Raw genomic sequence first — 12,650 nt, forward strand, 5'->3', positions numbered from 1 at the left:
GATATTACGGGCAATCACTGCATACAAAGTGCCCATGAGAAAGGCCTAATGTGGGAGGAATCATAAAGGTGTTTGACCTCCTGCTTATCCCTTTGCTCTTGTCTTTCCCTGGTTTCTGCTGGAAATGGATAGCATCTGTTCTCAGATTGACGCAGGGTTGCCAGTGTTGAGATGATCTTTCTTTAAGCTAGCTGGCTTTCCGATTCTCCATTCTTAGAAATCAGAGAAGTTAAGTATTTTGGCTTCAGGTACTTTTCTCTCTAGTTAGAATATAAAAGGTGTTCATAACCAACAAACTCAAGGAACTGTCCAGACCAAGTACATGAATTGAATATAAATGCTTATGTGCCTGGGATTCCCCCCTCTGCAGAATTTTACTGTCTTGTCCCCAGCTCTGTGGTTCCATATTTGGGGGCTAAGCCCACCACTGCTTAAAGTCACCATCATATATGAATGGCATGTTTAATTTTGTCTGCATATTTTGACCAACTTGTTGAAGCTCATCTTCATTTCTGTTTTAAGTTAGTTCTGAGCTAGCTCCCTGTCTAGGTTGGTTGGAGTGTTAGCGGCAGCCTCATCTCTTCCAGGGAGACTTCCCTTTCTGTCCAAGAGCCTGAAGAGCTTTTTCTTCTTCTAACTTCCCTGGCACTGCAGTCAGTCCACTCACCCTGTGCTAAAGCAGTGATCCTTGGGCAAGTTTCTTGCTCCTGCAAAGTTCTATTTCTGGTTTTACCGTGCTGGATTTTTAATCATTTAGAGACATGAATATCATGTTCTCCCATGATGCTTTTAGTTCTTGGCATTATTTTTATGTCTTTGCTTGTCTCACCAGCTGTCTTTCATAGTCCATGTATTACAGTGAAAATGTTTTATCTTAAAAAAACCCCACCTTATCTTATAATAAAAAATGTCTCAAAAGCAATTAGCATGTTAATCCTGTCTCTTGGCACAGTTACCAAATAACTGGAAGGTACTGAGTACTCATGTTATATCCACTTCCAGGTTCTACTTACTGTATTTATTTATGTAGTTTTTTACATCTTTATTGGAGTATAATTGCTTTATAATGTTGTGTTAGTTTCTGCTGTACAATAAAGTGAATCAACTATATGTATACATATATCCCCATATCCCCTCCCTGTTGAGTCTCCAACCCACCCTTCCTATCCCATCCCTCTATGTCATCACAAAGCACCAAGCTGATCTCCCTGTTCTACTTACTTTAAAATCTTCATTTTTAAAATGTTAGTAGGTTTATAGTTATCTTCAGTATGTAGTACAAATTGTTGATATTACTGGCACTTATTCCTCCAATACAAAAAATTATAGCTTATTACAGTTTTTGCCTGCAAGCAAAAGTTTGAAAGCCAATTACATTGTTAGTAAGGGATTTTAGTGCACTGTTTATTTGGCTTGTATGGCAACCTTGTATTACATTTTACTGCAGTTCTAATCTTTAGACAAGAATTATATCTTTTTGTAGCTATAGTACCAAACAGCAGGAGCTTGGTATTTATTTGTTAAAATGTCATTATTCACAAGAACTGTAGTTCAAGCTCCTTGAGGACAGGGACCACATTTATTGTTCTCACCCAGTGCCTAGCACAATGTAGGCACTGAATCAATGCATGCTGAGTGAATGAGTGTGAGAAAGACCAAAGTATTATTACCACTAGCTCATTTTGGTGAACCTAGTGTAGTAACTTAATATTTCTTATAATATTCTAATTGGTCTCTGTCTGATTACTGCCAGAAGTTAAAGGGCATTCTGCTGATCAGTCAGTACAAGCTTTGACAAGAAAGCTGGAAACGTTGCCTGAAAGTTCCTCCCTCCCACAAAAAGACCTGAAGATTCCTGGCTTTGAACATGCAAACATTGAGGGACCAATAGCAGTAAGTAAAAAAGATTGCTTTTTAAGAACTATGAGCAAAGTGATAAAGTACTGTGAACAAACAATGTAAACAGCCATACACACTTGGCTTTTGTTGCGGTCTTGGACTCAAACTTCTAATTTAATCAGTCAGTGGGTATCTGTGCCACTTATGCAGACTTGATTTTTCCTTCTCTTATTTGACCCAGAATTTATCAACACTTGGAACAGAAGAGCTCCGGCAACGAGAACACTATCTGAAGCAGAAGAGAGATAAGTTGATGTCCATGAGAAAGGATATGAGGACTAAGCACATACAAAATTCGGAGCAGAAAGGAAAACCTGCTGGGGAGGTAGAGGTATGGCTAGCTCTAGTATGAGGAACTTTGCAAATCTACGGGTGGGATTCTCAAAATCAACATATGTGCTCTTGTAGATCTATTCATATTAACCTCCTTATTAGTGTAGCACCTGATAATAAGTCTTTTCTAGGCAGTGAGATGGTTGTGATAGGAGGATTTTGTGAAGTAGAAATGGTAGCAGTTTTATGATTCTTTACTTGCCCTGCTCTGAGCACTGAAGGGTCAGCCGTCCGTTTTACCTGAGCCTTTTGAAATATCTTATCATAGAGCAGCATCAGTACCCTAGCCACCACCTCTAAAAGGCTTCCCCAAGAAGAGCTTTTTACAAAGAAGAGATTTAGGGTACTCAGTCCATGTGTGGCTTTTTAAAAAAATTTACTGAATGTTCTAATATTTGTTCAAGGCAGTATGTTAGGAATTTTAGAAAATGAACCCATCGTATTCTACTGTAGCCAATTTTTTTTCTTTTATTTTTTTTTTTTAAGGAAATGACAGAGAAACCAGAAATGACAGCAGAGGAGAAGCAAACATTACTAAAGAGGAGATTGCTTGCAGAGAAACTTAAAGAAGAAGTTATTAATAAGTAATTTTAAGAACAATTTAGCAAAGCAGTTCAAAATTTCTTAAAAATAAATTATTTAATCCTTAAACAGAGCCTGTTAGTTTCAAATACTTGTGTTTGCAAATGCAAATATAATCTTATTGTTACTATTTTATTAAACATTTGACGTAAAGGGTGGCGGGGAAGGCAGTTACTTATGCTGACCAGTTCAATACAAGTTTCTGAATAATGTTCTCTCATGGAGAGAAGGAATAGAAAGCTAACTGATAGTGCGTTCGTTCATTCATTGTTTGTGCTAAGCACTGTGTTGCATGCTAAGGATACAGTAGCCTGGTAGATCGACAGGGTCCCTGCTTTCATGGGGCCAAGTGAAGAGCCAAGTGTTTGTTAGAAGGGAAAAGGGCAGTGTTTTATCATAAACAGGGTCCTGCGGCTGTCAGTATGGCTAGCATACAGACAGAATGAGGGGAGGGGGTTAGCACGCAGAATTGGAGATAGGTAGGGTGCTGATTTGCAAGGCTTGTAGGGAATGTGAGGGTTTTAAACATTTTATAGTGGCAGTTGGAAGTCACTGAACTTTTAAAAGCAGGGAAGGTTCATGATGAAAATGTTCATTTAAAAAAGATGTGTGGCTGCTGTGTGGAAACTACTGGGGGAGTTAGAGTAGCTGTGGGTGGACAGGTATAGGGTGATCAATCTAATGAAAAGAGTGGTTCTCTGGGGTGGTGGTGGACAGATTTTAGCATCCCACATCGAGGCAGGCGCAAACAGGACTTCAAAAATAGACGTGGGGATGTTAAAAATACTCTATTATTCTTTCTAGAAGAGCTACCATTAAAACAGATAAAGGAACAATTGCCTGAGCCTGTTGACCTGAATTCTGCCATGGGTGTAGGTCTTGTGTGTGTGAAGTGATCCCGGGTAGTGTTCTGTTGTCCATTTGCTAAAAAATAACCAGAAATAGTAGGAGAGAAACCTTCCTTCCAGAAGCTTCCTGTGTTGTGTCATCCCATAAGCACCCTCTTTTCTAGTTACGAGCCACTCCTGAGTATAACTTACAATTCCATTTTATCTCCTTAAATCTATCGTTATAAGTTTTTTAAAAGGGATACCAAAATTACATTAGTTCCAACTTTCAACGTGCAGAGAAAACTCAGCATCACTTTATATTTGTCACATTTTCATCACAGATGGACAAGTTGAAAAACTAGTGGTTAAAACATAGAAATCTGTTCATGTAGCTTTTTATTAAAAATAGTTTCTATATTGCATACATGTTTACAGATATAATTTTAAGAGAACCTCAGGCATACAAATGTAGGCTCCAGCTTGCTTCACTGAGTGAAGATAAAGATAAAAATCTTGATCTGCCTGAGGGTAGACATTTAAGACAGCAGCTAATGTGTAATCTTAAGTTAGTTATTCTTTCAAGGGTTATTTTTAAGTCTTGTTTTCATATCATTGTGGGTGAGCATCTGTACCATGAAAAGTGTTTTCCTGTCAACAAAACATTCACATTTCTGCTATAAGAAAAGTTTCCTATGATGATTTAAAAGACTTGTGGCAGTTCTTCAGAAAGGAAAATTAAAGAAACTTCGTAAGATATAGAAAGATAATACTTCCTACTGGAACTTAAAATTACTTAATCAGGAAGAGTCAAGAGTAAATAGGGAAACGCTTTAGGGTTGGGCTTATTAGAGTCCAAGAAGAAATTTAATAAGACCTAATTAGAGTCCAAGAAGAAATTTAATAAGACCTAAGAAGAGTGAAGGGGCTTGATAAAATTTGCTTGAAAGAAAATGTATTCATATGGTAACTTTACTGCTCTTGGTTTAAATCCTGATTCACTTGCCTTTATGAGGTGGAAGGTCTTTTTCAATATACATACCTTTAATCAAAGAGGTGGTAACAGCCCAATGCTGTGATGCTTTGGTGCTGGGACTTTATGTGTCCAAGGCATACCTTCTATGTGCAATTGACCCTTGTTTAGAATTCTTTCATTCAGATTGGTGTATGACACAGTGGTCTATAATAAATATCTATGGATAACTTACTGGCTTTAAAAAGATATTGTAAAATGGACACATCTCAAAATGGAGTTTACTTATATTTACAACAAACCAAACAAAAGCAACAAACATAGAATTACAGGGTCACATTTTAATTCCTGAATTTTACAGGTCAGCATTAATATCACCACATGTATACAAATGGTGTAAAACAAGTACAGTGGTATTTTTAATACAAAATAAACATCTGTTTTATGGAAAAACTATACTTCGTATCTACACAGACAGCCCATCTTCCAAACAATAGCCAAAATTAAAATTAACTACAAAATCTCCAAAACAGGGGAAACTGCTTCAGTTTAAGCTATTCCAGGAAAAATGGACCCGTAACACATTACAAGGGTGATCTGAAGGCTGTAGCTGGAATTACTATTTTTAGTTTTTTGGTTTTTTTTCTTCCCAATGCATTAAATTGTAGTTTGGGGGATGTTTTTCTCACTTCAGCATCTCAGATCATAGATGAGCAAACTAACATTAAAATATTTACAGTTAACTTGCTGTTCTAAAAATAAAACCTCTTAACTGTTTGCCTCAGTTTATTATTTTAAATTTATTTACGTACATGGAATGTGCTTTTATTCTTAAAAAAAAAGCAGCTTTCATATTACACCCTTGTTAGTTCTTGGAAAAGCTTCATGTGCTGCATACTCTGACACTGAAGTAACTTCTTGGATCAAAATGGCCTGTAGATATTAAATGCCACTTAATTCAGCACTATTCTCTGTATGTTAGTCTTTACAAATTACACTTTAAAACTTGCCTGCAGCTCTGGAGAGAGACAACTTTATTAACAAAGCAGAAAGTGACTTCAAAGTATCTTCCACAAAAGATTGTACTGGTAGGCAGTTGAAAACATTCTGTTCAGTCCACTCCCATTTCTAGAGAAAATCATTTTGGAATACTACCATACTGATTCTTGGCATCTGTTATCTCTAAAAGTGCTGATTTTAAAGTTATATTAACAAAACTGCCCATTTTGAATCTAGCTTGTTTGTTTTCATCAAAATATACACTGAAAGTTCCTGGTGTAGAAAACTCAACATGTGCTGTAATACAGGGTGTATTTCCCTCTACCTACCAGTAAGGCTGAATTTCTGTTATATCTTCAAAGAAATGGTCCCAACAGCTTAACTTCATTTTTTATGATAGTTGAACTTGTTTTCCATAAAAATTTCTTTTAAAAAGAGGCAACTGATTAAAAGAACAACATGGCCAGCACCATTATACAAGTAATGTTATTGGGTTTGTAACTGAAGTTTTATAACTGTTTCTAAATCAGAAACCCTCCTGGAGCAACCCTGCATTAAGATTATTTTATCAACTTTGTCCCTCCCCTAAACCGTCCCAAAACCTGAGAGTTCCCTTGCTGAGAAGCTATCTCCCAGGTTCTGGTTACTAACTTTTTTTTTGACAGCCTGAAAGGCAAACCCATTAATTACTAGCAAGTGATCAAGTTCCTGGGGAGCCTGTTTTTTTTTTTTTTTACAGAGCTAAACTCTCCTAGCTGATATACTGAGTGTCTTTTGCTATTCCTTGTATATTTATAAGTTCAAGTGAGAAAGCTTTCTGATTCAGATTTTCAGCTCACTGAACAGTTGCAGCATTTTTGTACAACCACATGTTGAGGGTCCCCAGTAAATATTTTATGAGCCAAGACGAGGTCTCTTCCTGGGAGATGTTTCTTCTTCTTCATCTTCCTCTTCATCATCTGGATAATCCACTAAACCAACCAAACTTCCCTATTGAAGAATAAAAAAAAAAAATTAACACATGTAACCCAAAAAAAGCTAATTAGTACAAACGTAGTCACTTTTAAAGGTATTAGAAATCATTTTTCTAAACTAACCACATATATCTGAAACAGATATATTTGAATTTGATAAAGGAACTGCTTGAAATTATGAACAGTTAGTAATAAGTACAACTGGTGGTATTCTTAGTTACCCTCAACTTTTTTATGGGATTTTTAATGATACCTCATAATTCAACTCAGCAAAATTTCACTGTGGAAAAATATCTCCAAACAGTAGGACTCACAAAGAATCATGACATTTGGAGCTAGAAGGACCCTGGAGATGAACTAGTTCATTTCTCTAACCTTACACGAGATGATAGCCAGCCAGTGACAAAAAGGTGCCTTTTAGTCTGTGTGTGTGTGTGTATATGTATATATATATATATATTCCTCATGTATATATTTCATCACTAATTACACATCCTTGTTTTTTGTTCTGCTTTTTGAAGAATAATTTTAAATGGCTGATGATAATAAACACATGAAATGGTTCCTAAAAACTAATGACAAAAATTTAGGACTATCTCTCTCTACCCAGAAGAAAAGGATCAGATATTTCAGGTGTTTGGCCTTTTATAAGTAATGGACTCCTTTGCAAATCCTATTAAAGCTCTGGACACTTTACCCAGACAATTAGTATGTCCTCAGGTCTGCATTAATTTGAACCAATTCCATGAAATCTGTACACATACCTTACAGGTTAAGAGAGCTACTGTAAACACTGCATCTAGTTCAAACCCTTAAGACCTCTAGGGGATAAGCAAGTACAATTGAAATGAGTCATATTTCAAACCTAAGTAGCTTCATACCTAAAGAATCCAGGCATCTGGCATTAACACTTTACCAGAATATAACTGAAACACTAATATTAATCAGCAAAGGGCTCTGAGCAGCTAGAAACAGTTATCAGAAAGTCTGTGAATCAAATAAAACTTATAGTTAAGTGAGAATCTTTCTGCTGCTTTCTCAGCTTAACACACAAATTGTAAGCTGGATAAGCAAGTAGTGTGGCTGAATTTAAAACAAAACGTAAAGCACTTGGCACAGTGCTTGGTATGTAGTTACCAAGTACTATTCAGTAATTGCTTTTAGCTACTATTACTGTTATCATTATTATTTGTTATTTGGTTTCTAAGCCAAACAAGTTGGATGAAAGGAAGTAGAAGACATAATTACAGCATAAAAAGGCACCAGTCTGATATTCACACAGCAAATTAAGGAAAGTTTTACTTTTAATCCTATATATCACAATGTACAAACATTTCAGTTCCAAATGGTTACCATTTAAAATAATTTTTGGCATAAGATCAATAAATATTCTATCTGACACTCGGCTACACAATTTAGTTTTCAATTTTACCTCTATTATCTATACATATATATACCATAAACAAACTCATATTATACATTTAAAAAATCATGTTTACCATACAAAGAATAAAAATACAAAATATGAAATATTGGAAGTAAAAGGAACTATAAATCCACAGGTGCACACTGTGAGGAATTTGATAGGTTCCAGACTTTTAATATATAACTATAAATGTATTGCTTTTAAACAAATAGCAGCTTTCAGTGTTAGTACACAAAGTTCTATTTCATTCTTTTAAACTCTAGTATTCCATGGTACGGATACACCGCCAAAGTTAAATTCCTTGTTGGACATTTAGATTGCTTTCCCAGGCATTATATTCTCTTTAAAAATTTTTGTTTCTGACAATATATCAACAAAGACAAAAAAGGAAAGGAGAAAACAGCAGATGAAAGCTGTTAAGACATTTTTGGAAAAAGAAATCAGAGGCAAAATAACTCAGTTTTAATGGAGAACGAAGTCAAGAAAGAAGGGTTTGCAGGGGGATATAGAAATAAGAAGCAAACTTACATGTCTTAACTGCAGAAAAGACTAGGAAGTAAGGGCACCAAAATACTGGGGAAAGCAGGGAAGATGATTAACAGTTGAGTCAGTGAAACAGACAACTGAGTCCTCTATTCTACAATTCATTCCCCTACCACACGCCTACCCCCACGGAGAGATTCCGGCTCCTCTACCACCACCAACCATAAAGGAAAAGCGACAGAAAGGCTCTGCACTTCAGGACTTCAGGCACAGTAAAGGGCAGGGGAAAGGTGCCAGGGTGAAACAGTAAATTCTGCATGCCAAGCAGAGACACGCCCACCTCCATTCTAAGCTTTCGTTCCCATCCAAGCTCTCAGAACACCAGCAGGTGAGCTTATACTCACCAGGTGTAGCAGACTAGCTATGCCTGTAAGAGCTAAGTGGCTCCACAGGGAAAAAACCCCAAACCACTAACACTCCCTAAAAAGAACAGGGCATTTGCTCTAGTCTTTTATATGAAGTCCACATCAGTGGGCCCTTCTCATTGTTTTTAACTGCCTTATTTTAAAAATTGAGTCATAATTCACATACTGTAAAGTTCACCCCGTGCAGTGTACAGTTCAGTGGTTTTAGTATATTCCCAAAGTTGTGTGACCGCTACCACTAATTCCAGAGTGTTTTCGTCAACAACCACCCCCCAACACCTCTACCCATTAGTCACTTCCCATTCCTTCCTCCTTCCCAGCTCCAGGAAATCACAAATCTACTTTGTTTCTAAAGATTTGCTTATTTTGGACCAGTTCTTATAAACGGAAGCATACAATATGTGGCCTTTTGTGTTGGGCTTATTTCACTTAGCATAATGTTTTCGGGTTCATCTATGTTGTAGCATGTGTCAGTACTTCATTCCTCTTCCTTTTTATGGCAAAATAATATTCATCGTTATGGATATATCACATTTTGTTTATCCGCTCATCAGATGATAGACATTTGGGTTGTTCCCACTTTTTGGCTATTATGAATAATGCTGCTATTAATATTCATGTACAAGTTTTAGGGTGGACATATTATTTTCAGTTCTCTTGAGTATATACCTAGGAGTGGAATTTAACTTTTTGGGGAACTGCCAGACTGTATTCTAATGCATTTGCACCATTTTATTGATACATTCCCATCAATAACGTATGAGTTGCAGCTTCTCACTAACACACGTTTTTGTCCATGTGTTTTATTATAGCTATTTTAGTGGGTGTGAAGTGGCTCTGATTTGCATTTTCCTGACTAATTTGCATTTTCCTGACTAATGATGCTGACCGTTTTGTCATGTGCTTATATGCCCCATTTGTATATCTTCTTTGGAGAAATCTTTTTAAATGCCCATTTTAAAACCAGGCTGCTGTGTTGTGCTGGAGAGTTCTTTATATATTCTGGATACCATCCCTTATCAGATATATTTTCTCCCATTCTGTGGACTGCCTTTTCACCGTATGATAGTGTCCTTTGAAGCAAAGAAGTTTTTAATTTTGATGAAGTCTGATTTATCTATTTTTTTCTTTTGTAACACCTGTGCTGTGTTATACCTAAGAAATCACTGCCTAGGGGAATTCCCTGGTGGTCCAGTGGTTAGGGGTCTGTGCTTCCACTGCAGGGGGTGCAGGCTCAATTCCTGGGGAACTAACATCCCGCAAGCCTTGCGGTGAATAAAAACAAACAAACAAAAAATCACTGCTTAATTTGAGGACATGAATATTTATGCCTGTAGTTTTTTCTAAGTGTTTTATCCTTTTAATTCTTATATTTAAACCTTTTGTCTACTTTAAGTTCTGTAACATGGTGAGGGGCAGGGTCCACTTCATTCTTTTGAATGCAGATATCCAAGTTGTCCTAACACCATGTTGAAAAGATGATTCTTTACCTCAGTGAATTGTCTTGGCAGTCTTGTTGAAAAGTCTACCTTACTTTTTTTTTTTTTTTAGTTTGGTGCTGTGAGCCTAGCAGATGAATTTATTTTATATTTTTGCTGCATAAATAGATTAGCACCGCACTGAGGCACTTCTCAAGGCTTTCTTTTTTTTCTTAGTTTTTATTTTTATTTTGTATTGGAGTATAGTTGACTAACAATGTTGATTAACAGGTGTATAGCAAAGTGATTCAGTTATACATATACATAACTGAGCAGAGTTCCCTGTGCTATACCGTAGGTCCTTGTTATCCATTTTAAATATAGCAGTGTGCACATGTCAATCCCAAACTACCTTACTTTTTTTTTTTTTTTAAAAGGTTTTTTTTTTTTGCGGTATGCGGGCCTCTCACTGTTGTGGCCTCTCCCGTTGCGGAGCACAGGCGCCGGACGCGCAGGCTCAGCAGCCATGGCTCACGGGCCCAGCTGCTCCGCGGCATGTGGGATCTTCCCGGATCGGGGCACGAACCCGTGTCCCCTGCATCAGCAGGCGAACTCCCAACCACTGCGCCACCAGGGAAGCCCAACCTTACTTTTTAATATGAAAGAAAATCCAAGCATCACCAGACACTTGAGAAACATTTCTACTATGAAAGAAGGGATCAAAACAAATGATGTAACAATAACAAAAACCTATGAAGAAACAATGACTCTTTCTGAACTAAAACTGACAAATTAACAAATTTTAAGTTAGGAAACTTAACATAATTCATCATATTAACAAATCTAAGGGGACAGAATTCAAGAATTATCCTTGACTCCAGTGGGCCCCAAACTTTTTGGCACTAGGGACCGGTTTTGTGGAAGACAACTTTTCCATGGTTTGGATCGGGGGGGGGGAGGGATGGTTCAGGTGGTAATGTGAGCGATGGGGAGCGGCAGATGAAGCTTTGCTTGCTCGCCTGCCACTCACCTTCTGCTATGCGGCCTGGTTCCTAACAGGCCTGGGGGTTGGGAACCCCTGCTCTACTCAATGAAATAAAGAATTCATAGATGGGACTTCCCAGGTGGTCTAGCAGTTAAGACTCCATGCTCTCAATGCACGCGGCTTGGATTTGATCCTTGGTCAGGGAACCAGATCCTGCATGCTGCAGGATGCAGGTTGCTGCAGCCTACATGTTGCAACTAAAAGATCCTGCATGCCGCAACAAAGATCCTGAGTGCCACAGCCAAAAAAAAAAAAAAAAAAAAATACATAGATCTTCCTTCAACATGATTAAAAATTTTTAATCATCAGTAAAGGTGATAGTCGCAACTACTGAGCCTACGTGCTGCAACTACTGAAGCCCATGTGCTGCAACTACTGAAGCCCATGCTCCGCAACAAGAGAAGCCACTGCAATGAGAAGCCTGTGCACTGCAATGAAGACTAGCCCCTACTCGCCACAACTAGAGAAAGACCATGTGCAGCAACAAAGACCCAATGCAGCCAAAAATAACAAATAAATTTCATTAGTAGCTACTGTTTCGCTGACCTTGAAAACTATAAAATTTTCAAAGAATGTGATTTTTAAAAAATATATTAGAGCTTTAGGATGCCTCCCAAAGGAAAACAGACAAATTATCACCTGATCTATTTAATTTTAAGAACCAATCAATTCGATTGTAGCAATCAACGATGGTGACGAAAATTATAAGATGCTGATGAAAGAAACTGAAGACGACACAAACCGATGGAAAGATACACCGTGTTCTTTCCATGAAAGAATCAATGTTAAAATGACCATACCACCCAAGGCAAACTATAAATTCAATGCATTCCCTATCAAATTACCAACAGGACTAGAATAAAAAATTTAAAAATTTGTATGGAAACACAAAAGACCCCAAATAGTCAAAGCAATCCTGAGAAAGAAGAATGGGGCTGGAGGAATCAGGCTCCTTGACTTCAGACTGTACTACAAAGCTAAGTCATCAAAACAGTATGGTACTGGCACAAAAAACACACATATAGATCAATGGAACAAGATACAAAGCCCAGAAATAAACCCATGCACTTATTGTCAATTAATCTACGACAAAGGAGGCAAGAATATGCAATTGAAAGACAGTCTCTTCAACAAGTGGTGCTGGGAAAACTGGACAGCTATATGTAAAAGAATGAAATTAGAACATTCTCTAACACCATATACAAAAATAAACTTGAAATGGATTACAGATCTGAATGTAAACCAGATACTATAAAACTCCTAGAG

At 37.2% G+C, this 12,650-nt stretch overlaps 2 protein-coding genes across 3 annotated transcripts in view; one reads left to right on the top strand and one right to left on the bottom strand.

Moving 5' to 3' along the window:
- Positions 1–2,888, top strand: part of CFAP36 (cilia and flagella associated protein 36) — a 32,508-nt gene extending 29,620 nt beyond the window's left edge. The window contains exons 8-10 of the mRNA XM_032652384.1: positions 1,754–1,893; positions 2,081–2,230; positions 2,719–2,888. Of these exons, the coding sequence (XP_032508275.1) occupies positions 1,754–1,893; positions 2,081–2,230; positions 2,719–2,820 (392 nt within the window). The 3' untranslated portion in view covers positions 2,821–2,888. The remainder of the gene's footprint in view (positions 1–1,753; positions 1,894–2,080; positions 2,231–2,718) is intronic.
- A 2,047-nt stretch (positions 2,889–4,935) lies between these two features.
- The window catches only part of PPP4R3B (protein phosphatase 4 regulatory subunit 3B), a 67,305-nt gene continuing 59,590 nt past the window's right edge, over positions 4,936–12,650 (bottom strand). For both annotated transcript variants that reach the window (XM_032652382.1, XM_032652383.1), the window contains exon 16: positions 4,936–6,603. In XM_032652382.1, coding sequence (XP_032508273.1) covers positions 6,508–6,603 — 96 coding nt within the window. In that variant the 3' untranslated portion in view covers positions 4,936–6,507. The remainder of the gene's footprint in view (positions 6,604–12,650) is intronic.

The sequence above is a fragment of the Phocoena sinus genome, chromosome 13 (genome assembly GCF_008692025.1).
Source record: "Phocoena sinus isolate mPhoSin1 chromosome 13, mPhoSin1.pri, whole genome shotgun sequence".
Lineage (NCBI taxonomy): Eukaryota > Metazoa > Chordata > Mammalia > Artiodactyla > Phocoenidae > Phocoena > Phocoena sinus.